The 26,504-nt window shown below is 34.8% G+C and overlaps 1 protein-coding gene across 13 annotated transcripts in view; it reads left to right on the top strand.

Annotated features, from left to right (window-relative positions):
* Positions 1 to 26,504, top strand: part of LOC100741138 (glutamate receptor ionotropic, NMDA 2B) — a 317,617-nt gene that overhangs the window by 285,629 nt on the left and 5,484 nt on the right. For 4 of the 13 annotated variants that reach the window (XM_024366713.2, XM_033320050.1, XM_024366714.2 and 1 more), the window contains 9 exons: positions 8,598 to 8,745; positions 10,576 to 10,759; positions 11,994 to 12,133; positions 13,269 to 13,381; positions 15,193 to 15,477; positions 17,291 to 17,496; positions 18,077 to 18,312; positions 18,608 to 18,801; positions 22,430 to 22,546. In XM_024366713.2, coding sequence (XP_024222481.1) covers positions 8,598 to 8,745; positions 10,576 to 10,759; positions 11,994 to 12,133; positions 13,269 to 13,381; positions 15,193 to 15,477; positions 17,291 to 17,496; positions 18,077 to 18,312; positions 18,608 to 18,801; positions 22,430 to 22,546 — 1,623 coding nt within the window. The remainder of the gene's footprint in view (positions 1 to 8,597; positions 8,746 to 10,575; positions 10,760 to 11,993; positions 12,134 to 13,268; positions 13,382 to 15,192; positions 15,478 to 17,290; positions 17,497 to 18,076; positions 18,313 to 18,607; positions 18,802 to 22,429; positions 22,547 to 26,504) is intronic. The other 9 variants (XM_024366715.2, XM_012384095.3, XM_024366722.2 and 6 more) reach the window with 5 other exon arrangements.

Below are 26,504 nucleotides of genomic sequence, written 5' to 3' on the forward strand. Positions count from 1 at the left end.
CACTGTGGGACGATTTATTCTTGCATAAATCACCTATTTTAGTACTGACCGCTATGAATGTTCAGCTTGATATACGAATATTAGAACGCAACAAAACCTAGTAATTTCAGAATTAACTTCGTCCCTCGTTATCAATAAATACGCTCGTATGGTATCAGATCAATATTTCATAAAATAATGCAGTCACACGTATATATGTTTGCAGCTCCGATCCTGTAGCGTTGCATTGAATTTAATTAATCTAATTGCTGTTGGAACGTTGAAACAAAATTAGTGAAAATTCGGGCAGTGATATAGATTATGATACAGAGAAACTTTCTCGTTTCGTTTGAAGTTAGAATTATTCAAAAAAAATGAAAGAAGGACAAAGGTGATCCTTCGCAGTAAACACTATTTTATATGGAATAGATATTATGATATATTATAATTTATTAATAATTATATATTATATTAATTTAGATGTTCAAATATTAACTGCGACACTTCTAGCAATTTATATAATAAATGTTTAAGGAAGATGAAAGGAACTTCTTTTTCAGTGGATCCTATTTTATGCAAATATCGTAATAGGATGTTGCAATGGCTTAAAGTTACTTCCACCCACTGAATTTCCATCTGCTAACAATTTCATATACAATTTTGCGGTTTACCACTGCCCATTGAATTATACAGTCAACGAACACGCTACCTTCAACTTCCAATTTCGAAACTCCCATCTACTTTTCCTAATTTCAAGCATCCCCCGTAATTTGCGACACACGGCACCTCCTATATCTTCATCAACGAGAACAACGAGCGAAAAACGCTGTTGTTCAGTACTCTGAAAAAATGTATGACTTTATTTCCAAAAGTAAATTTTCTCGTTGTATTGTAAATGAAATTACGAACTTTAAACCAGGAACAATTTAGTACGTGTATTACGAAATCTTAGTTGACATTGAATGAATTCGCTTGTGCATTGTGAGTCCCGTTATCAAATGCTAATTTATTTACAAAATAGGATACTCTAGTAACGATTACACATATTGTAGCATAGTTATTTAAAAATAATTATTAGAAAAATTGGGGAAAAGAAACATTCAGGTGCATATATTATTCTAATCGAAGGATGTTACGGTATATGGTTCATAACTATTAACTACTAATTCAATATGATCGAAATAGGATAGTTGTTAAACGTTGAGTCAAGTTTACCTAAATAATACCGAGGTTTATTGAGCTCAGGTGAGCTCATGCTATCAGCTAAATCCTATTAAATCCTCTTAGATTCTAAGTAGATATTCCTAAGCACCATCAAACATTATCCGATTTCTCAAGATATTGGACTTCTACAAATCCGCTAAATCTGTCCAAGTATTTCTAAATCTTCAAACAAGTCGGAGAAGCAGGCTCACACTTTAAGAACTCTGTCTTAATTTCAATTTTTATGGGCCATTAAATCCATATCTGGAGAATAACAATTCTTGCATAGATGTGATATGTTTTTAATAAATCAATTTCGTATTCTTCGCTACTTTCTTTTTAATATTGCAAAAAATTAATCACCTAACGTTTTTTTAAAGTATATTTGATAGCTATTATAAGATCAATTATGTAGAATATTAGATTAAGACATTTTGCACATTTTTGTAATTCTATCTAATTTTTTAACACGCATTAGAAGTGATTCTATTTTTTAAATTGCTCGATAATGTTACCAATTTCCAATAATCTAAATTTTCTTAAATCGTGTTTTCGTAATTTTGATTGAACCTTCGAGAATATCTTAGAATTATACTTTTACTAACTCACGCTGAATCTTGAAACTTTTCTACGTGTAAACAGGTTACAGATGTTTTCTAAAGTAAATTAGGCTAATTGTACTCTGAATGTTGTTTGAAACACTAAAGTTGTACCTGTCCCGGTGGTTAGTTTTTACTGGACAACTATGTTGCTGTTTCGATCACACGCATCATGGATTCCTAGGATTTCAATAGTTCGAAAGGCGTCTGTCAAAGTTCTTCTGATTCCTGGTTAATTCGAACGAACTTCATCGATGTCAATCCAGGATGTCGGGTCACGTTCCAGGCGCGTAACCAGATTTTAAGTTCCGCCAAGTCCATCAAGACTTTAACAGAGTTATGTAGAATTTCAGACGATACTGAGATCTTTTTGCGACTTCAGCTACTTTTCAGTTAAATATAAAAGAAGATTAAATTTCATTAACTTTAAACTCCTGTGTTTTGTTACGTTATTAGAAATGAACACAATTATCGTTATATCCTTTTCGATGTTATATTATATTTCTTAAAATATAACAAAATTCTAATATCGTAACAACTTCCTAATACATTTTTTATTTCTTGAGGAATACTATAATTTCTTTTAACGTGATTCGATATTTGATGTGCCAGAATTTCCACTCGAGTTTCTTAAGAGTACAATATTTTTCTGGCATATTGAAAATAGCGGAAATTAATACATATAAAGAAAATAGTGAAAACTAACCTCTGCTATTATATTCAACAGAGAAAATCGTCCATACTTTTACAAGGTCAAAAAATGACTAACGATTATGTCAATTAATGGGGGTAGTATTCTTTGTAAATTCATTTAAGGATCACTTAGACTTAACTAGTCCTGCTAGTAAAAAATCTAAGGAATGACACAATTACAATAAAAATAACGTGATTATAGTAATGTTGTTATGCTTTTACCTAGAATTCTAGTAAACACTAGAAGCAGTATATTACACGAAACTTGTATTCAGAATTTTTATTTCATCTAAACGACTTACTAGCTACTTTGAAAAGACGATTCATTTAGTTCACAATTCCTCGTAAAACATTATGGCAGGGAGTATTAGAAAGAGCTTAGTAGGCCAGATAGCTCCCTGGTAAAACGTACAATGATGATAGAATCTCTTTGTCTCTCAAGTGGAAAGGATATGGCAGAATGCCAACAAAAAAGGAAAGATAATTGCTTCTTCTATGTGGCGCGGTTAAAACGAAGGGTGTGCCAAAACGAGTAGTCGAATATAGAGTTAAAAAGAAGAAAAATAGCTGAGAATGCGAGAATCGTATTATTATCAACCTTTCAAACTCTAAAAGAAAGGAAAGAACAAAAATTACGTTTAACGCTCTGTGATTGCCACTTTAGATAAGATTAAATTCGTGTTAAGTGGATTACGCTTTTCGCTATAGAAGTTTCACCAGACCATCAAAAAAAAAAAAAAAAAAGAAAAGAGAAAAAAAAAAGAAAATAATTCGAAGGTGAAATTTTGCCTCTCTGTAATTTATTTCATTCTGTTCTTCCATTTTTACCGGAACTTGGGCTCGAAGAGAACTTCAAACTCGAACGACGTTTTAGCATTTCTTCGACTTCTTCCGTTCTATTCATCAGGCTGAGAACTATGTGGGAGGTTCAACTTGATGAATCTGAATCGCATTTTCGGAACATTCCAGCAATAAAATTTCCATTTAAAAACTTTAAACTTCTTTAACGTGGCTCTTTAACGCGAACGAGCTCGAGTGAATAGAAAAATTTGCCAGTTGATACGGTGCTTATGCCGAGAACTTTTCGTCGGAGATTCGTCTTAACATCTCTTTACAGTTAAAAATAAACAGTCGAATACGTGGGCAATACGTTGTCTTTTTAATGCATTTTAGACCTTTCCAATATTCTATATTGTTTAGAAGTGTATTGCATATTTTTAGAAATTAGAGATTGGTATATTATATGAATAGAAGACAGGAAGCTTCTATATAGAGCACGTTATTTATCTATGAAATTCATATTTTTTAATACGAGCAAATTATAGGTTTTCAAATCAAGTTCTATTAGGTTTCAACTGAAGATGAATGAGATACTGTAAGAAGTGTAGCGCGACCTTCAAACATGCTATTAATTAAATATCCTTTAGTAGAACTTTCTAATAGAATTTGCCCAGTATACGTAAAATATATATCACAAATATTGATTTTAATACGCTACTCGATTAAAGTGAGAGTAATTAAACATGTGTTTGATATGTTAACGAAGAAAAATAAATCAGGCTATCGTGTAAATTGCGAGTCATTTATTGGTTCACCAATGTTCTGTTACTGTTTTGTAACAAATTGATATAGTTTTATCGAACATATATTTGTTAATTATATATTATTAAAAGAAAACATAATTATATTCGCTTCCATTAATTCGTTAATTTATCGCCACAAGTATGTGATACATACGTAAGGTACAAAACATTCCATTCGAAAAATGAAGATGACCTTGAAAATTCTAAATTTATTTCATTCAATAATGTCTCATGTATCAGAAATAGTGTATCTTTCGTAAACAAATATTTACAAAATAAAAAATAAATCTTTCGTTAGAAACACAAAGAAAAGTGATGTAAAAATTCCAAACCTATCATTATTTACATTTATTTCACTTACTATTAACAATAACTCCTTCGTAATTATAAAAGTTCTATCATATTTTCGCATTACGTTACCCTTCGGACACAACTATTTGTAGCGCTCCACAGAATTCACCTTCTATAAACCGTGACTTGCAAATCTCAAAAGAACGCGTTGCCCGTAGGAATTAACCCCTTAACGACCCATTAATCGAATTAACCCATTAATCGAGACAACAATCTATAGTGAGATCCGTTATAACGAGACGCGATAAAGTGCACGCGTACCGAGCGAAAATTCAAAGTCGATTTTCTCGAAAACAAAGCCTCAAACGACAAACTTTTATTCTATATTTTCGACTTCTTTTTTCGCGTAGAATCACCCCCTTTCCGCTTGTACCACCAGTTACCAACCACCCTGTATAATAGCTTGTTTACGTTATCGACCCAAAATTCTCGAACGTAAATCGTAGGTTAAGGGGTTAAGTACGCGAACATGAACAGTAAAAATCTATCATTTTCTAGTGGTTCTAACGACAGCACGTAGCTGACTGCGTTTTCGAAAGGTACCAATTCACTTCGAACGTCGTCGAAAGTTTAACAACCCCTTAAGAATGCCATAAACTTTTAAAGGCGCGAACGAAGCTACACGGGCTGGTGCATAAGGGATTCGACGTATGGACGTTTACGTATAAACTTCCACTTCTACCAGGCTTTAACTGCTGTCAGTACGCCTAACGTACACGCGTCGATATACATTTGCGTTACGTAAGATTTTACGACCGGTGGGCCAAGAAAGTCGCGAGATATAGCCGAACGTTACTGGATATCTTGTAGTTCGGAGGAAATCGATGTTTCTATGGTATTTCTCATCTTTAGTTAGTAGATATACATAGGTACATGCATCACGAAAATGTATAATAAACGCAAGGTTATTATCGTGAGAATGGCCATAGAGAATAGCAATAGTACTGGGTCTGCTGACTTTGCTGTCGAAATTTACCGCAGTTATTCGTTCGTGCAGGGAAACCATGTTAATCGAGGTGAATATTATATCATCAAGGAACTTAATTAATAAAATAAACTGGAACAATTAGTATGTCCAGTATGGCTCTTGTACTCTCGCTATTTCGCTCAAGATATTTCTAATCTCATTAACTGTAAAAAGGTTAAATGATTAAAATGCAAAGACTGAAATGATTAAAATGGGACTATTTAATTTTACAGCTTTTTACTAATTTCTTAACGTCACCGATATTGGTTTTAAAGCTAAGAATTATTATACGAAAATTTGAACGATCGCGTTATTTTTGTTAAATCTAATATCATTTCCACTATTGTTCTACTTTATTGCCTAATTATCTCTTCTCTTGAATACTTCGAAACAAAATTTATACAATCTTGCAGTATCTTACTTGAATCAGTTCCAGTGTTGCATGAAAGTAATAATTAATTATGTCTGTCAGAATATTCGATTTCAGTATCTTCCATAACATGATATTGGATGCTCGAAATTGAGAATATCACACGGGACAAGATTGGTTCGAAAAGTTCTTTGCATACACGATATTCCCTTTAGATTTTCATAAAATAATATCGTCGCAAGTTCTTCGCTATTTGATATGCTGTTTTTATTGCGCAACGTTCAAAGTAAGATACTTCTACAATCTTCTTGCTGACTAAATTTCATCATGTAAAGGTACTCGGAAGTATGACACAACGATGAAAGAACATCGCGACTTCTCAGTTTTATATCCCACGAAATATTTATCTTAATAAACTGTACAAAGTACACTTGCCTCGATAAATTTCAGAAATTCTTTCTGACGAATCGTTACATCGAAGAAGCTATACTATACGTAAGCAAACTGTTCATAGCAATTCTAATTATTTAATAACAAAGACCAACCCGAATACTATTATGATGTATTATACACATCGTGTACTTGAAGAGTTTAATAAACTTCTCTCGACAATCCAATGGACTTGAAAAGTCTCTGTTACGTGCAAGTAAACGATTCATAGCGACTCTAATCATTTAATAACAAAAACTGACCCCCAGATGCCATTACAATGCTGATATTATACACTTTGTGCGTATATGCCTAATATTACTTGTTTACGCGTCTCGCAAAACACGAGTCACGGATCTCCATTCAGACTGGTTGACACAAGGGCAAACTATGTTCAGTCCCAGTTATTGCAGCATCCTACAAGCTGTACCCTCAGTCAGTCCGGTTAAATTCCTGCATAATACTCCCGGAGGCATGCGTTGCTTCTTCGTTTGTCTAACGCGTCTATCATTAATGCCCATTTACTGGCAAATTTATTCGACAATTACGACCATTATGCCGACGCGATTAAGATATATTCACGTCCCAAGGACGTCTTACGATTAACGACCATCGCCTAACGATCGATGCGTCCCTGTTTCACGCGTTAGCTACTGGCTATTGAGATTTTCTATCGGACTTTTAAATGACGTTCGTAAATTGGAAATTTTGATGGACGCGATATTGACGTTCGTTTTGTGAGGAAAACTTGAAATGATAGACAGCCGATAATGATTGCTACCGTGATCGGGTTAATCGTCTGTAAGGGCGAGGAAGTTTAGTCATCGCGCAATGTTTCAGGAATATTGGTGAAAACGTGGTCTCTTAAATCTATTGTTTGATTTCGTAACTAACTTAATTAAGAATATGGAAAATATTCGTTTCTCAATTTTTAATAGAACGTTCTATAACCGATCATTTTTCTTCCGATCTTTCGAAAACATAGATAGGATTTTTTTTTTCATAAAAAATGAAACTAGAGGTTTTATTTCTAAAAAAAAAAAAAAAAATTGAATTTTTGTTTTGGTAATTTAAGGAACATTCGTAAAGATAATACAAGCGAGAAGAGAAATAGAAAAATTCAGACTATTCTGTACTGTTCGCTTTGTTCTTTCCACTGTAAGTTAGTTCTAATTTCTCCGTATTTCGTACCAGAGATTCGATAATTGTTTTCCGAATGCTGCCGCCTAAAATATAGGTACAGCTTGCAGTCGATTGGTCAAACAATGCGTATTCCATAGAACACGTAAAACGAGTGTTATTCACCAGCTGCGGAAACAATACACGAAGAGCATCGGGTTTGTCACGTGCAGATGTGACCAGGGTAAACCATCCGACTCGTATTCAGCCAGATTGCACGACTTAGCCAGAAGCGACGTTAATCCGGTTGTTTCGTGGTATAAACAGAGATTGAGAAATTTCAGGAACATTATGAAACTTCTGTAAAGTCATCTTACGCTACATTAACGTCTTCCCTTATTCTCATAATCGATTTTCTCGAATTTGGAATTATTAACCGAATCTTCGTTTAACCTGTTTCCCAAATTTAATTCCTCGATCGTTAGCGCAAAAGTTCTTCTTTGATTATTTTACTAATAGCTAAACAATGGAAAGATATAAAAATAACGAAATAGATTCATTTTACTTGTAATCCTATGTATATACGTATGCAAGCATAGTTATTCTTAATAACAATACGAAACAGTTCTATTAAACTCTTTGTTAATGGTATTGGAAAAATGCTTGGAATGCTTAATATGGTAGCTGCAGCTTACGTTTAAATCAAATATTATCTTTTTTCAATAACCTATACATGTAAACCACACATTGCAGCAGCGCTGTACCTCGAAGAAGATATCGAACAGAACAAAACTCTATATGATTTCTATTTCTATCATTTTTATATCCGGTATTTATCATTAAAATGACCTCCATTAGTTACGACACATTCCGTGTAACTACAAATTTAATATAGCTATATCTTATATTTTATAATATCACAAGAAACTCCATAAGAAGAATCTAAGAATCTAAAAGAAACTATAGTATCCAGTTTCTCTTGCTCTCTCTTTTTCTCGCTATCTTTTAAAATAAATATCTTTCGTTTAAATCGCTCTGATCAATAGAATCTTTCGTCGTCTTGCGAACGAAAAACGAACTGTCAGAAAATAATTACAACGTAAGTTATTCCATCCATTAATCACGACAACCTAATACGAAAAACTGATCTCCTCTTTGTCATTCTATCTCAAGATTCTGGACAAAGTATTTTATCATAGGGATGATCGAAGAACGATCGTTCCAACGTCCATGGAAGGGTAGAGAAATAAAACATGGCTGCGAGCAAGTGAACGACGATGTTACTGGTGTACGCCGTTTTTCAGGATGGACGTTCAAGCGGCACAGAAGAATGAGAGCTTTTATCAGTGCTGCAGCGGATTCTGCATCGACCTGCTTCAAAAGTTCTCCGAGGAAATCGGCTTCACTTATGAGCTTGTTAGAGTCGAAGATGGGAAATGGGGCACGCTAGAGGTTGGTTATAACGAATTTTATCCAGCTAACAATTATTATTGAGCATTTCCGATAAAATGAATCCTCGCGATACTTATAGGATATATGAAAAAGCGTAAAAGATATTTTTAGATACAGAGGAGATAGAAAATATAAAATAATATGAGTATATAGACATATATATGTTTATGGAAAATTATTAATTATAAATAGATTCTTGCGAGCGTGAAAACTGTAAATTATTTACAGATATTCTACTGAAGATATAAGAAATTGAAATACAAATAGAATATTTTCTAAGATTGCATAGAACGTTAATAGTTAAGTAAAATAATAAACTTATTGTTTCGTAATAAACTGGATTTAATCAAAACGATTAGAAATATGGACGGTGAGAAAACCAATTTTTTACTTCACAATTAAATATCGTTTTATTCCACTTTAATAAAGTTTGATATTTGTTTTATTTATACAACGACTTTCATATAACTCGTATACGTTCCAAATATTTGTATACGTGTTCCAATATTCCTAAAACCTATATATAACCTACCACAGTCCACTCGTGACTCGGTTAATTTACAAATTTTACAAAAATACACGTACCATACAAGCGATATTCAAAATATACACGACATGAAATGTACATGTAACATTTTTCAACTTAACAGCTTTCAAGAACGAAAGGAACGTTCGATTAGCCCCAGCGCGACATTCCGCTTTAGATCTTTGTTCGTTCGATTAAGAAATTAATTTTCTAATGAAAAGTGCTTTTGTCGAAGATCCAGATAAGATTTAATAGATCGGTGTCTATCAGTCAATTATGAAATCTTAATCCCAATGAATAGCAAGGAATTAGTTTCAATAATCGTGGAAGTAGTAAGTGGAACGTCTTTAAAGTTGGACCGGGTTAACACAGCGGATCTCGTTTAATCCGAGCGTTCAGGATTTAATACTTGACGACAGTATCGATGGAACGACTGTATAGATTAATTTCGCGCGTAATTCCAACTCTGTTCATTAATCCAGAATCTGCAACGAGCACGAAACAATTGAGATGTATCGAGGACAAAGTGTCCTCGAGTTAGCGTGGCTCTTTCATTGTGTTTATTTAAATATGACTGCGTTTACGTGCGGATAATTATGGGTCCTAGGCGAAACATACTTCAAAAATGTAACCTTCGTGCATATTTATAACCGTTATTTATCGACATTTTATCGATAAAGCCTTTTCACTAATTACAAAATGATTATAACACTAGACCTATCGAAATGATCAAAACGGTCAATTCGTAATGTTTCTTCGAGATTTGATACGTTATTTTTTTATCAACTTTATACGTTCTATATTTGATTTTATAGATTTAAAATAATTGCGTACATTTTTGAGCATTTGGATATTTTCTTTGCAACGTGTATGCGCAAAAGCTTGTTCTGTCCTCTGTATTGTGCAACTCTTCATACATTTTATTCCTTTGATATTTCATATTTTATTCACTGACAGTTTCATTGTTATGTATATAATGCTATATATAGTCTAGTTAGAAAAATTCACCAAATGTCCAGCTGGACAGATTGTAAAGTACAAATTAAATAAATAAAAAAAGAATATACAGTCTAGAATATTACATTTGTGGAACTTTTCTGTGTACATATATATTACATTAGAACGTCAACTAACGTTTTCCATAGATGAGTTTTAAGTTGCGACGTCAATTGGTATATTATGGCGTCAAATTGTTAATGGAATTTTCTTACAGTGCGATAGTTTCTGCTGGAATATTAAAATTATGCGATGGAATTTATAATTTGCAATTACACGAAGTTTAATGTCCGTTGTTCTGTTCGTAGAATGGAAAATGGAACGGTTTAATAGCTGATCTGGTGAATCGGAAAACGGACATGGTAATGACATCTTTGATGATTAATTCTGAAAGAGAAGCCGTGGTTGATTTCACGGTACCGTACATGGAGACTGGTATCGCCATTGTTGTGGCTAAGAGGACTGGTATAATATCTCCCACTGCCTTCCTTGGTAAGTGGCCATAAACGTTAAATGGTTCATAAAGAAATCTCCTCGGATCCTAAATAATATGTATCAAAAATTAACATAGAAAAATGATAGATAATTAATTTTTTATACTAGTAATTAATCGTATATTATTGTAAACACATTGAATTTTACACAAATACGATTGAATGTTTCCTGCAAGAAATAACATCTAATATGTAAATATAAATGATATAAAATATATTATCAGTAAATAAAAAATATTCATGGAATTATCAAAAGCAAAGTTTCATTATAACTATGATTGAATTACGTTGTTCAGTCAGAGCTTTCAATAAAATTGCTTCGAATGTTTTACGATCATCGTGAAACATCCTGTTCTAAAATTTCGGAAGTTTAGTACAGATGCTATTGAGGAAAAGAGAGTAAATTCTAGATAAACAGCGGTAAAGGTCGATCAATTCTAGGAAATAACTACGTTACTCACTCAGAAGAGGGTGGTTCTCAAAGATATTTACAATAGTATTGTTCTGCGAAACTGGATTAACAGATCTTTCCAAATTTCAATCAAATTACTTAACAACCAATTTGTTAATGATTGGAAGAGAAAATATTTTTTCATTCAATCTTATTAACTCGTATGTTCTACGATTCTATAATTTACATAAAATTCAACATATACACATATGACATCAATGGTTTTATTTATCGTTCTCAGTTTATTTAAATGCGATAAAACTGAATCTCGTGAATTATTTAAAACTCTGTCAATCTCTCCTTTATTAAATTTATTCGATATAGTTAACATGAGTAACACCATTATACTATATATTCTTCGAAATCATTTAAAACGCGTACCTGTTATATTACTCGATCTCGTTTTATTCAACAGAACAAGAAATGTATTTTAATTTTTAATCGATCCTTCTATGGCTTCTTATAAGTATACATATTTAATAGAACATTTAACATAATATTTAGCATAGCTTAATATATTCTAGTATTTAATATAAATATACATATTTTATAAAGTAATTGCCACAAATGTTTTTAATTAGCAAAGTGTGTTTCCCTATCAAAGTAACAATACTTTTCATTTTTAGCAAATAAGAAATTCCAAAGTCTATTGGACGTACACTAATACAGACATTAATACAAAATATGATTTTACACATAGAATAAATATGATCGATACATTCCACGTAATACGAAACTATTTTATTATTATTATAATTATATTATTTATTATGGTTTTCAGAACCATTCGACACCGCCTCTTGGATGTTAGTCGGCATCGTCGCCATACACGCGGCCACGATTATGATACTGCTATTCGAATGGTTGTCACCATCAGGTTTCAACATGAAGGTAAACCCTTCAGACGCTGCGCAGAAACTGGTACTATTAATTTCGCTTCTTATTAGCTATGTATGTTTTCTCGCCTTCAGAGCACGAAATCCTTATAGAGCAAATTACTATACCGGACAATACCATTAATCTTAACGACACTCCATCCCTGTGACACAAGAAAAAGAGATTGATCGTGGGAGAACAATCTTCCCACGTACTTTCCTGATGATACAAATACCACGCAGTTTCCCCTTTTTCTTTATTCGGAAAACATCTTTGTCTCATTTTACTTGTCAATAAAATCTACAATTTAAAGCGTCCATATCATTTGACATTTGCGAGCGTAATTGGAAATATTTTGTCTGCAATAAGAGAATACAATTTTTATTTAGCGAAGAGAGATAAAGAAGGACACTTTGTATTTTGTGAATTATTTTTTGAATTATTTCTACTTCCTAAGATTCATTGCTAAATTTGATTCTATGTAATTGTCAAGGGTGATTTATATTTTCTTTGATCTCTTTCACAGAGATTTAAAGTTTCCTATATCTTTCTGCTGTGAACTATTTTTAATTCCTAGGAAGCATTTTGAAACCTGTTTCTCCATAATTTTCAAAGCTGATTCACGTTATATCTATCCATCTTTTCTTAAAAATTTTAAGCTTCTCGCCTTTTCTTTCTCGTTATCAGAAATTATTTCCAATCCTTAGAATTCATTTCTAATTATGTTTCCATAAGATCTTCAAAATTAATTCATGTTTTCTCCACGTCGTATTGTTATTTAATAAAATTAAGTATCTTTAAGATATTAATCAAACAAATTGCATGAAGAAATACGAAACATAAATATTATAGATCATTTCACTGGCACAACGTTGAATGCTACTTCTAAGATCTAGCGATCCATCCGCAACTTTCATTAATTGTCTAGCATCGAACACGACATCTATCTATCGGATATCTTCACAAATATTCGCAATGCATTCTAACACAATATCTTCCTATCACTCGCTTTTGTTTAACCTTCTCACTGAATTCTTGCACGATTTTGTCTAAAATCTAACGCAGACCAATCCTACACCGTAGATTAGAACATTTTCTTATTATTGCAACGTTGTCGCTGTATTGGTTGCACAAACGATACGAAATGAGTTCGAACGCGGCTGATTTATGCTGGTTGCAGAAGAATCCATCGCCCAATCATCGGTTCTCCTTCTGTCGGACGTACTGGCTGGTCTGGGCCGTATTATTTCAGGCAGCCGTCCATATTGATTCTCCCAGGGGATTCACAGCCAGGTCGGTAAAACAATTTCTATCGACAATTAGAATCCTCGCACGTAAATCATATTCCCCGAAAATCACGGTAGAAAGAGAGAACTCACAAAACCTATTAACATGTTTTCTCTGCATCGAAAAAGGGATGAAGAGAAGGATCAAAGGGATCACAAGGACGTTCGACAAACGCGCATATCATCGACGAATTTACATGAACCGTCTTTATTTCGTCTTCTCTGTTTTCTCTTCTCCCTCTTTGTATCTCGAGAATAATGTGCGACTAATTAAATCTCGAAGATTCTTAGTAGAGTATGCGATCGAAGTATTTAAAGTCGAATTTATTATCTCCGATCTTTAATAATTTGAACGTATATAATAATTTAAAATTAATCAACCACATAATTAAAACTCTTAAAATCGCATCCTCTGTTTTAATCATTCTGTACGTTAAATCTGTAGAGAATTAAATGATATAGGAATTTGAAAACCGATTCGTTGTAATTCAGAAAAGTTGAAAGCTAAGAGAGACTTCAAAAAAGAATTAAGAATCGATTTAAACGCGTTCATAGAAGAAAAAGACACTATAGTCACATCAATTAAACTTTACACGGCAATGTGACGTTTCATAGCTACATGATAGTTGCGAAGTACCATAATTGGCGTGTAGAGGATGCAGGCAGAAATGGTTTAAATCATAAAGATTCGGGCGAAATATCAGCGGCATATACCGTGCCAAGAAATTGTATTCAACCACAGTGTTCGCCACGAAAAATGAACATTTTATTTCTTGAGCACACGTTGGATTTAATTTCGTCTTATTCATTGAATTATTCTGTGCGTGCGCCATTTTCGAAAACTTTCATAATTTGACTGCCAAATATTTTATGTTCCTCGATGAACGAGCTGCATTTTCAAAACGAAGGAAAACGATGTAGTAGCGTTGAAAATATTATGTAGTAGAGTAAGTGAAACGAATCTGGTGAGAAATAGAATCCTCGAGTAATGTTACCTGTTAATACCGTAAAACCTAAGGCTTCTAAATTATGTTATCGTAAAATACAAAGCAAAATGTGAGCTACGTAAAATGGACGCAAACATCGGCCTATGTATCAAATTACGGCACACTGAAATAGTAAAAATTCACTAAATCCAATAAAAGTCTTACTAGTAAAAACTTAGAATTACAGATAACGCAACTGTGAATGGAACCTTAGTCCTCGAATTTCTATACCTCTGATGACAAATAAATCTTATGTAATTAATAACTTTCTTCCTATACCAATCGAACTCTTTCTAAAGTTCTCTATTCTCTAGATAATTAATTTTAATTCGACAAACAATTTAAATTCTTGTGCTTATCGCAGGTTCTTCTTGCAAGTAAACGGACGATTAATTTTTTCTCTAAAATCGTACTAAATTTTGATATGATATATGCAAATTTTTCTTAATTCTAATTAAAAAAATTGTTCGTTCCTTTTTCCATTCGTCCAAAGATACAAACATTTTTCAATATCGAGGAATTTAATTTTTTCATTCAGATTGTCAGCTTTTTTTTTCTATGCTGTTACAGTTTTCAAGAGTTCGTCAATGGCGTTTTGATTTACTTCACAAGCGCTTCTAATTTTAAAAAAAGGGAAGAAACGAACCATTCAGTATCAAATTGAGTAAAGAAAACCCGCTTAGCATAAAATCGAAAGATCTTTTAGGAGAGCTGAGAGTGCGATCGAACCCAAGACAAATTAAACGACGTAGCAGAGCTAAAAGTCTTTTCGCAATTATCGATCGAATGTATGTCTCTTCGCCAACGTTTAACGACATTCTTGTAAACTCAGATTCATGACGAACGTGTGGGCGCTGTTCGCCGTGGTGTTCCTCGCCATTTACACTGCCAACCTGGCCGCCTTCATGATCACGAGGGAGGAGTTTCACGAGTTCACCGGTGTTGACGATCATCGTTTGGCCAAGCCATGGTCCCACAAGCCTATGTTCAAGTTTGGTACCATACCTTGGAGTCACACTGACAGCACTTTGGCAAAATATTTCAAGGAGATGCACGCGTACATGAAGAAATTCAACAAAAGCAGCGTGGCCGAAGGAATCGAGGCGGTTATCAGCGGGTAAGACCGATTAAATGACGTTGTTTCGTCCCGAAATTTATAAAAAAAGCATGAGGTCTTCGCCGACAAAGTTTATAATAAAATTTCCCATATAATTCAATCGCAAAGGGTATTTTTGAAGTTTTAGTACGGAGATTTCGTGCATTTATAGAACAGATTTATTATTAGTACAATTTTTATGTATTTATGAGAAATTTCAAGATGCGAAGATGCATAGAATGTGTAAAATATAATATATACCTACTAATAATTAGTAGGTAAAACAATTCTCTACCTAGGTACTGTAGTACCGTAAATATAATAATAATTAGTTTATTAACGATAAATGGATTAAACAGAAAACAATGGTTATTTAACATGAACTAATCGTAACAACGTATTATAATTAATTAACAACTCTCGTCAACACAACTTCAATCTCAACAACGCTAACAACACTATCTCGATAACGCAATCCGCACTCTCTGGCTTCTCAACTCATACTGCCGTTAATTCGTTTATGCCTCTTAGCAACCCATGGTCTTTCGTCTGATATATTTTGTTTAAGCCCCATCATGCACGCGCTCAGCAACCGCTCGTTTACAATTCGCACGACATCCCCTAGGCTCCTCGTCCACGATACTACAGTATATTTATAAAAATCATTAGTTTCTGTAAAATTTGTAGTTCTTTTCACGCTTGATAAACGAAAATGTGCTGTAAACTCGGTATCCTCAAAGAGTATTTTAAAAATGGTTTCCAATGGCACAGCCGAGCTAGGGCATATCCAATTGATTTCAACTTTTAAATATGTCAGATTCACTCGAGTACCTACGATACACCTGCAGTACATTTCTTAGTACGTTCATCGTGTATTTATGTTTGTAGAAGAAAATTTACGGAGACCGGAAAGGATTCCAGTCTCTAGTTCACATAAAAAAGAAATAACCAAGGACAGACACGACACCTCATAACGTATTAGTTTGTTGAATTCGCTGGTCCTCAAATTAGAACTTGATCCCTTAATCGCGCTAAATGTGCACGCATTATATATACGTGGTTCGTTATCGAAGCTTCTGAGCGAAGTTGCTTGTTTAATCTCTGTGAACTAGTTCCCACCTTGCCACTTTGCTGGTCTGTAAATGGCGTTGGCAGCTTTGGGAAGCAAAAGGTGGAGTGTTCGATGTAAATTATGGCGCAGATGTAAAAGAGGGGGATTTTTCTAACGGAAGGTCATAGGATGAGCTTTTAGCTAAATTTAGAATGTTACGCGGAGAGTTCACTTTTTAGTAAAATTTCGATTAAACGAATTTACAATATCGGATGAAACGTTGGGCGTTGGACGTGAACATTGCTTTAAATTTCATTGTTATTTGAGGGTCTCGGTTAACTTTCTCAGAGTTTGTACAAGAATTCCGTTTATTTCCTTATTATCTACTCGTCAAACAATGTAAAGTTTCTTAAGTAACCTGGTTATCATAGAAATTTCCTCCCTGTTCAATCACTATCTGCTCGATCCAAGATAATCAATCTTTTGTAAAGAACTTTCCTTGTTTCGATTATCAAAGTATATTGAAATTTATAACTAACCTAAATCGTTCGGTGTCGATATCAACGTTTCAGAACGACGATCGATAAGATAAATCAAGGAAATTTCCTATAGAAGAATTTCCCCTTGTTCTTCGATAGAAAAAGTTGCAGCAATGTAATTGAGATAAGAGTGGAAGATCATTCTACGTGAAAGAAATAAGTTTAAAGGTTCGACTCGAACGATCTATCGTGCCATTCGTTCGCTTAGTTTAAAGTTTCGCTCCTCGTTTTTCAATTTTCTCAGTGACATCGTTTCCTTCTGCAACAGAGAAATGGACGCGTTTATTTACGACGGAACGGTCTTGGACTATCTGGTAGCGCAAGACGAGGACTGCCGATTGCTAACTGTGGGATCTTGGTACGCAATGACCGGGTACGGTCTCGCGTTTTCAAGGAATTCCAAGTATCTGCAGATGTTCAACAAGCGCCTGCTCGACTACAGAGACAACGGTATCGGCATCTGCTCACTTATCGTCTGCAATTAAATAACAAATTATTTAAATACGTACATAGGCTCCATTCGATAATTGACACAGAACATTTTCAAGAAATTGCATTGTATTTTATTATTTTGTATATTTTCTAGTCTCACATATCCGTGTAATATTTGGGCATTTAACTTTGGAAGAGAAAACTCATTTTCACGACTGATAAAATTTTGCTTTTTCGCAAATGACGCGTATGATTGTTAATTATTAATCAAATGATACGTTAAATTATTAGTATTAGCGAAAGCTTATGTTAGAGAAATATTGAATAATGTTACTATTATAGAAATGTGCACGATGCTTTCTTGTTATAATTCAATTCACGCAATTCGTCTTTTCTTACTTTGATTTCTTTACCTAAGATTAGACCTACCTAAGATTAACAATGAATAACCAAATTATAACAAAATAATTCAAATAAATGTTCTTATAAGGCGAATTTGGAATTAATATGCTAAAAACTGAACGTGTTAAGATTAGAATAATATTTTTCACAATTTCTGTACATTTTCTATCATAAAAGAAGAACATTGAAATTCCAGGAGACTTGGAGCGTCTGAGACGGTACTGGATGACAGGTACCTGCAAGCCAGGCAAAGAGGTACAAAAAAGTAGCGATCCCTTGGCGCTGGAACAGTTCTTGTCCGCGTTTCTCTTATTGATGATGGGAATTCTTCTGGCTGCAGCCTTCCTACTTCTGGAACATTTGTATTTCAAGTATGTCAGGCAACATCTGGCGCGAAGTGACGGTGGTGGTTGTTGCGCACTTTTCAGCTTGGTAAACCGCTTTTCCTAAATACAGTTTGTCATAGTTCTTTTCAAATTTATCGACGAACTGAATATTCCTTCGATTTTATTTCCATATTATTGATATTTCTATCGATTTTATTTTTATGTCGCCTCTTTTTGCGAGGAAAACAGTCCAATTGTCACATTCGTATTCCTACATCAACAACGTTTACAACGTTCTAGAACGATTTCTTCCTCGTTTTAAAAATATTCGTACGAAACCATATATGTGTAAGGTTTCGTGTAACATTTATACATAAAACTATCTAATTGTTTTTTTAAAGAGCATGGGAAAGTCGCTGACATTCCGCGGAGCAGTCTACGAGGCGCAGGACATTCTGAGGTACCATAGATGCAGGGATCCCATATGCGACACGCATTTGTGGAAGGTGAAACACGAATTAGACATGGCGAAGATCAAGATACGACAGCTGGAAAAGGATCTGGAGGCTCACGGAATAAAACCCACCCAGGCCAAGTATGCTATAATCGTAATTCATTCGAATTAACGTTACTCCGCGAATAAGAAGATTTTATATTATGTCCGCATTACAGTTAAAACTCTTGACCTTAGTTCATTCAAGAGGATCTCAAAGAACGTGTTTAAATTCGTCGAAATTTCTTGACAATATTTATCTGCTTCTCTTTTAATTCTTCTAATATATTCTTTATTATGTGTTCCAATTATGTGTTATAGATATAACGTAAACTTAAAACTCTTGTAATAATTAATAATTAAACTACATACGTTTTCTGCATTTATGGAAAATTTCAATGTGAGAATGTTTATGAAAATGTACGAAGTATTCAACCAAGAGTATTAAGTTGTAATGTATGAAATGTCTGACTTTTAACAGTTCATAATACTAAGCTTTAAAAAAAGTGCTTCTGCTTGGAAATGTTAAAATATTAAAATCATACGTGGAAAGGAAAATTCTCAGCTTTATATCGATGACATACGATGGCATACGATAATACATGAAATCGCATAAACATCCGTCGTCTATGGTCCTACAATTTCGTTACATATACGTACGCAGGAAACAAATAATCACGAAGACGATTGATTCTCTTCATACAATAGCGACGTTCTTTGAGATCTTTTCGATGATTGAAGGAAGAAGTTCGAAACAAAGGGCAAAGGGAAAGAAACGTTCCATCCGTGACAAAAGAAATTCACGTGAACGAACTTTATCCAGACTATTCGATACACATTCGCTTCCTTTGAAGCATCACTCGCTTTCGAAACGAAGTATCTCGCGCTGCAGCTCTTTTTTTTTTTTTCTCCTCCGCCAAATTCCAACAGACCTTTGTTCTAGAAAGCTTTCCTTTAAAGGTCGAGGCCTCTTCTGCCCGAAATACGATTTCGTAAAAGCGGAAGTGGACCCGTAACGACAGATCTACGCATGTTACTGCATAGTTATTTCACCTGTCCTCCGTAAGATTTACAAGGATTCAATCTCGATCCACGTTACGTACATTTTCCGAGGGGAATTTCTACGTACAAAAGGACGATAGAAGACAAATAAAAAATAAGTCCATAGAATGATACGAAAATAGTATAAAGTGTTTAACGATAGAAATATATAAATTCTCTTAAAAATTCCTCGAACGAGATTCTCTAGTGGACGATTAACGTTCGATTAATCGATAAAACGTCCTACACAATGCGCGGACGACGGAAACTGCGGATCGATATTAAATCTTCAATTACTTTCTGACGTCACTTGGAGCCTGGCTCGCACAGCATGCACTTATCTACGAACGAACACGTATATACATTCGTATATACAGTCGTGAGATGTATATATATTAATTGTGTATAAACGTACAATATTCATGTATATATACATCCGGACGCATATACACACGAATACGTTAACATCGTGATATCGTCACGAGCGTGTCATTCATTTCTGGTTATTCTTTATTTCCTGAAGCTACTGACGATCGTGAGTTTAAGACCTCGTCCCTTAGTAAAATGGTTTCCCTAGAGAACGTAAGAAGAAGAGCCGTAATGCCTTTGGTGGCGATTATTATTGACTTATACTACTAGTGTCGCAGAATGAAGAGCTTATAGAGGTTTACGATATTTCGGTTCGCCACTGAAACAAAATAGACTGAAACGATTAGATCACCGCAAGCATTTACTTTAACAGTTCTTGGGTATGACACCTAGTACATGAACTTGTATAACTTGTAAAGTTTAGTTTGCATGAGTATTTGGTAGATATACATAGTTATTTGTTACGGCATTTAAATTTGATGAAATTATACATATACATATAAGATAGATACATAGAATAATTGTAAGAAGATAACTACGTATCAGTACTTCAAACATCTAAGAATATTTTTCCAATATGAAAAACAAGAAATATTACTATACACGATATATTCTTGGAAAACAGTTTCACCTTCCGAATTCTATTTTAGTTTACTTCCAATAAATAAATGTCCTATTCCCAAGTATCTCTAAATAATGGACTCGGATTTACGATTACGAGGCAAGGTTTGTAGAAAATGTGTAAGAAGATTTCTACATCTTTAAAGAATTTACACTAACATGTAACGTGAATCGATGATCTTAAACTTACGATCGACTGTATGTTTTCACCGTATCACGTATGAGATATGTTCGACGGCAAATTGGCTTCGAATTTTCGTCGATATTAAGAGTTTCGCCCGTGGACACGAAGGGTAGATAGAAGAGGGAAACAAAATGGGGCAGGAAAACGTACGAGAAGAAGGCGAGAACGTATGTCGCTCGTACGAAAGCAGAACTTCTCAGCGACACGAGATCTCGGAATAAACTTCCGTTGCTTCCAGCTAGAAAAGTTTACACTGAAAACTTCGACTCGGATAAGCCCGCAGGTGTTTGCAGAGAATCCAGGTACATTGTTTGGACCAATCGCGAACGTTGTTTAATCGAACTTCCTGGGAACAGCCGATCCGGATCTCGCGATATTCGCACCCCGTATAAATGACGAACTTTCCAACTTTCGTTTCATGCCCTTTTGGAAATACAGCAGGTACTCAATTGCGTTTCAACGGGATTTGGTTCTCCGGATATTGGGTTAGATAATCTGAGCAAGGAAAGGAGAAACCGCGAATTGTTATGGAGAAAGGAATTTTTTAATCGCAGTTGAACATCGAAATCGACGATGAAAATCCAAATTTGAATTTGCGCTCAAGTTTTCGCAAATCGGAATTTCAGTTCGAATATTTAAAATTAATTCGATCATCCATAGGGAAACTTATCTTTGTACGATGATAGATAAATTAAATCGTCCCTGTAGAAACTTAATTTTTGTTGACACAAGCTTTCAAAAAACTTGAAAAGATTATAAGATGTCTGTGACACGTTACATAATTATTCCTTCAGTTAGTTGTCCTTAAATTTATTCAATAGAATTACAAATCGGGGGAAAGAAATTTAAGGGTGAAGCCTTTCGCTTCAGCCTTCGGGATTCTAATTTTCTTGCGGAAGATTTAATTTGTATTTGAATGGAATTTGAATCGTTGAATTCCAATTAAGTTCGCATTTTTCGATTCCAATTTGAATTTAAATTTCAATTGAAACGATTAAAATCGAATCTAGTATTAAATTTGCTAATGTAACTGTAATCTCAATATGAGAGTCGAATAAGAAAATTAACATTTCGTAAACTGAATTCTGCTTCGACATTTGCCAAGTTCTTTCGTAGAGACAGAAATACGAAATTTCTCTCTTGTCAATAATGAAAATGGAACGAAAATAAGAGTCGGCGAGACTTCAAACGACGATTTCGTATATTTCGTCGAAGCTTCTTTCCTCTAATATCTCCGGCATTTTCCAAATACTCCTTTCCGCGTTTTAGAATTCTACTTCGATATCTCTAGCGCTTTTCACGGGGTTCTCTGCGTTTCTGAAATCACCGAAAAATAGGAAATCCTAAAAAAGCTTGACAAAGGCAGATTACACGACGAGAGACAGATAAAAAGAAACGATAAAAGGATCTCTTGTCGCTTGAGACGTGTTGCTGGTACGCATTAAGGGGTGGTTGGTGGCGATGGACGATGGTGGAAAAGAAGCCTGGCACATATCCACGTCGGCTTTTTTAAAGGAGGAAAACCGGAAGTCTCGGCTGGTGGCGAGGATGCTTTCAAAGCTCGGATCGCCATTCACAAGCGGAGTCATTGGCGGTGGAAGCTCCGCATCCGCTACCGCCATACTTCGATTCGTAAGTTCGCAACGCCCAAAACACGTAAGAATACTCGGTGACGTAGGAACCAGGGCAAATATTTTTCCCGATGTGTCGTCGAAATAGAGTTACTTCTCGAACGACGATTTTCCAGCATTTTTCATTTCCCCAAAGAGCGCTCGGTTTCTTAACATTCCATCAAATCCTTCCATTTTGATATTCCTTTTTCGTTTTACATTCGATAGAACGTAATATTGTAAAAAGATTCCGCTCGATATGGTCGAATAAAAAAAAACATTCTTTTTATTACAGAGTTACGTTAAACCAATAAAATTATTCGAAAAGAACGTCAGCCAACTTTATTATATTTTTAAGAACATACGGAACTGAGTTCTAAAATTCCTATTTGCACGATGGATCTGTAAATCAACCCTTCGTTTCGTGTATCCTCGCGTTCTCGAAATTACATCGCAAAGAAACAACAATCGCAATAGCTGATCTCAGCAACAAAGCGGATCTGCTTTAACTTCCGCCAGCAACGTGATTCGCGAGATGTACTTACTGGGTCACGGATAGCCGGTATTTGGCAGCGAAACAAGAGGCAGCAGAATCAGTTGCCAAATATCCGGAAAAATTCACGCTTGTTTGTCCGTCAGCTGGTGTCGTTTCGAGGCGTTTGCCATTTAAAAGTAAACCGAGCGCCACACAGCAAACAGAGAAACCGTAACATATGGTACAAGCATGACATCTGGCACGTCTGCTTAACAGGAAACGATATTGTCTTTCGGTCGGGACCATTTCGTCGACACGTTTGAAATTGTAAATCGTTGCATTCAGACAGCAACGTCTTTGTATAATAAATGGAAACGATACGATGAGGTCGTAAAGTCAATTATTAATTGAAGTTTGCAGCTTCCGATAATTTAACGAATCGAAGACCTATTGAGGGTTGCAGGAACCTCGTTCAAGGTCGTGCGATGTCAATTCAGAATCAATTTTTTCATTGCGTATATCTTAAATAATCGTTACTTTCTCTAATTTGTACATCTAATTCCGAATTATGGTTTATTTCTCTACCGAACAAAATTCTTCGTGATGATTTTGGTACTCGGTTCATTTCAAACGTTATTCAAGAATTTACCACCATAGTGGATCAATAACGTACATAAATCATCGATTCACTCGGGCAGCCACTTTTACGATATCACAGCCATAAAAATTGTTAACGAAATTTTACAAGTCACGGGCTGGAAGTTAGCGATGCTAATAAATTCTCTCGCGTGACAGTAACGACATTCGCGATAAAAGGAATTAGCTCTAAAATTCGCTATGTCAATTTTCACAATCGCGAGCCATCTAACTCTCCTTCTGAATTTTAATTCTGACTACAAATTGGAAATAAAATCTTATTTCCGACTTATATTTCGGAAGCTCCGATTTTATGACTCGTTATCGAAGTACGTGGAAACGTTTGAAAACGACACGTCGAAATATATTATACAGCCTGTTACGGCATAATGTCTACGTATTTTAAATCGAACAAAGGAAAACACAAAGATAAAATTTCAGTTTTCTCGGATATTTTCAATATGGTTGACAGAAGATTCTAAAGTAAGAGGCGCAGTGCGTACGATCCTAGTTGCTACTCGAGCTATGACCTTGCTTAACTAGGTGCTTTAACGCTAAAGATATCGCTCGCTATATCGCTTTCCACTTATTACCATTTATCGCGACTAATAGACGTCGATTTCAACGACAAGACCGAGAACCGCTCGAACATTCTCACGTTACTTCGTATTCCACCGCGACTCTAACGTTCTATCCGGCTTTATTTTCGAAAAGCAAAGGTTCCTACGTCGCTTTGGTAGAAATTGTCTTCGATGTGCACGTGAAAATCGATGAGTCGTTAGGTGGTGGTCGTTTGGTCGACTTGGTAGTCGTTTGGCGAAGTAAAGAATGGCGAGAACGAGAAGGGAATCGGGAAATGGCCATTCGAACGTCGATAAATCCGTGCACTGTTGACAAAAGGGAGGAAAATCGATCTCGCGAGGCTTGTTTCTGTACGATCTCCCCGGTGTCTTTTCCGCTAACGAGCCACATTATCCCCGTGTCCGGAAACCATCTTGTTTTTCTTCGAAAATATCGTTGTGGAGGCTATCGTATTTCTTGTTTTTTCTTTTCGTAGCTGAAATCGGATTTGAACGGCGACGCAATGGCACAGAGACCGAATGCTTTGGATTCTTGTTAGCAAGCATCTGTCGAGTCTCTAGTTTCACTCTAGTTTGAATTTAAATCGGGATTTTTTAATTGACGAATTTACAAATGGAAGCTTAGTTTGAATTTAAATTTGAATCGTACAATTCTGATATAGATTTAGAATTAAATTTGAATGTTTGGATTTGAATTTAAATTGAACTTGAATTAAACTAGAATGTAATTTTATACGGACGATTCGTTCATTCCCTTTAACGTTACATATCAACGCCTTGGATAACACAACAAAATTAACTAAAACAAAATATTTGAACTTGAATTTAAATTTGAACGTATGAACTTCGATTTAAGCTTCGATTAAATTGGCATTCGACGTTGTATGGACAATTAAACCATTTCTTAAAATATTACTTGGTAATATTTTTTAAAAATAAAACGATATCGGTTCACTCGAATAATGTTTTTTTCGTGCACCACGAGTCTTGCGCGACGGAAAAAGAAAATAATAGAACGAAGCTTCGCGAGGATCGATAATAACGATATAAAAGTTTGAAGGATAAGAGTAGAAGTAGATTATTCGCTTCGCTTGGTAGTCCAGAACGTCTGCATATATTCGAATTATTCTTCTCTACTTTTATTGCCTCGTACTCTTCCTTTCTTTTTTTTTATTTTTTTTTATCTTCCTGTACATTTATCTATTCACTTTGTAAACTCGTATTTTCGTATCGTATCGATCTACTTTTCATGTGCTCGGAAGCATGGCATGCGAGTTCAACGATAAGTTTTCGGTAGACCCGTGACAACTGTATCGAGAGTGCATAGTGGAACGATAAATCGTGCGCGATGGCGCTAAGTGGACGGTACAAGAAGCCATCGATTACGATTGAGAAAATTCCTGTAAATTAGGAAAACTCAGGGAGAAGAATGTAGTACGGCGATCGAGTGATTTGTCCGGAATGAGTCGTCTAACAATGGAATCTGAATGGAATGGAATCTGAAATCTGATATTTTACTCGTTCCCTGGTAACGCGAAATTCTCGGGGCTGAAAAATTCTGATATTGAAACATTCCTGTCGTTATACGACGAATTCTACGCTAAAAAAACTTCTCTATTTATTTAACTGGTGATATGCAATCTTTTTTATACAACTATTAAATAAAAAATAGTATATAAAACTTGCTGCAAAGAAATCAACGTGAAATTTATATAGAAAATTATACAATGTATAAAGAAAGTTACGATTTATGAAATATTTTACAAAGAAAAGTCCCTTAAATTAAATTGCCAAAATTACAAATTCGATATGCTGACGACGTTGATAATTCCAGCGTTAATTACGCAAACTATTCTATACCATTAATGTATATCCGTGATTTTCGATAATTTGCAGAAATTGTTTCGATAGTAATTATATTACATCGACTTTACGAGTTAATTTACGTAAACCTATCGTGACACAAATCCACTCAAATTGAACTTAACAAACGTAAATTCGATCGAACCAATTTCGAAGTAAAATTAATTAAGCATAGAAGTTCCTTCCCGCGAATATATACCTTTTTTGAAAGTATTCGAGTACGAAACGAGCGTCCTTTATTCTGTTTGAAATTAGCGTAACTTCCATCCGTGACAGGAGTGTCTCTGGTCAATCTCAAAGCTCATTTCACCGAATTGCTGCGGCAAACTCTCCTTGCCTCGATTAATGCAAGTTGCTGCACTGAAAAAGAACCCGACTGATTTTCCCTTTGAGAGCGTCCAAATTTCACGCCACAAATTCCCCAC

This window comes from Bombus impatiens, unplaced genomic scaffold (assembly GCF_000188095.3).
Source record: "Bombus impatiens unplaced genomic scaffold, BIMP_2.2 scf_0233, whole genome shotgun sequence".
Classification (NCBI taxonomy): Eukaryota; Metazoa; Arthropoda; class Insecta; order Hymenoptera; family Apidae; genus Bombus; species Bombus impatiens.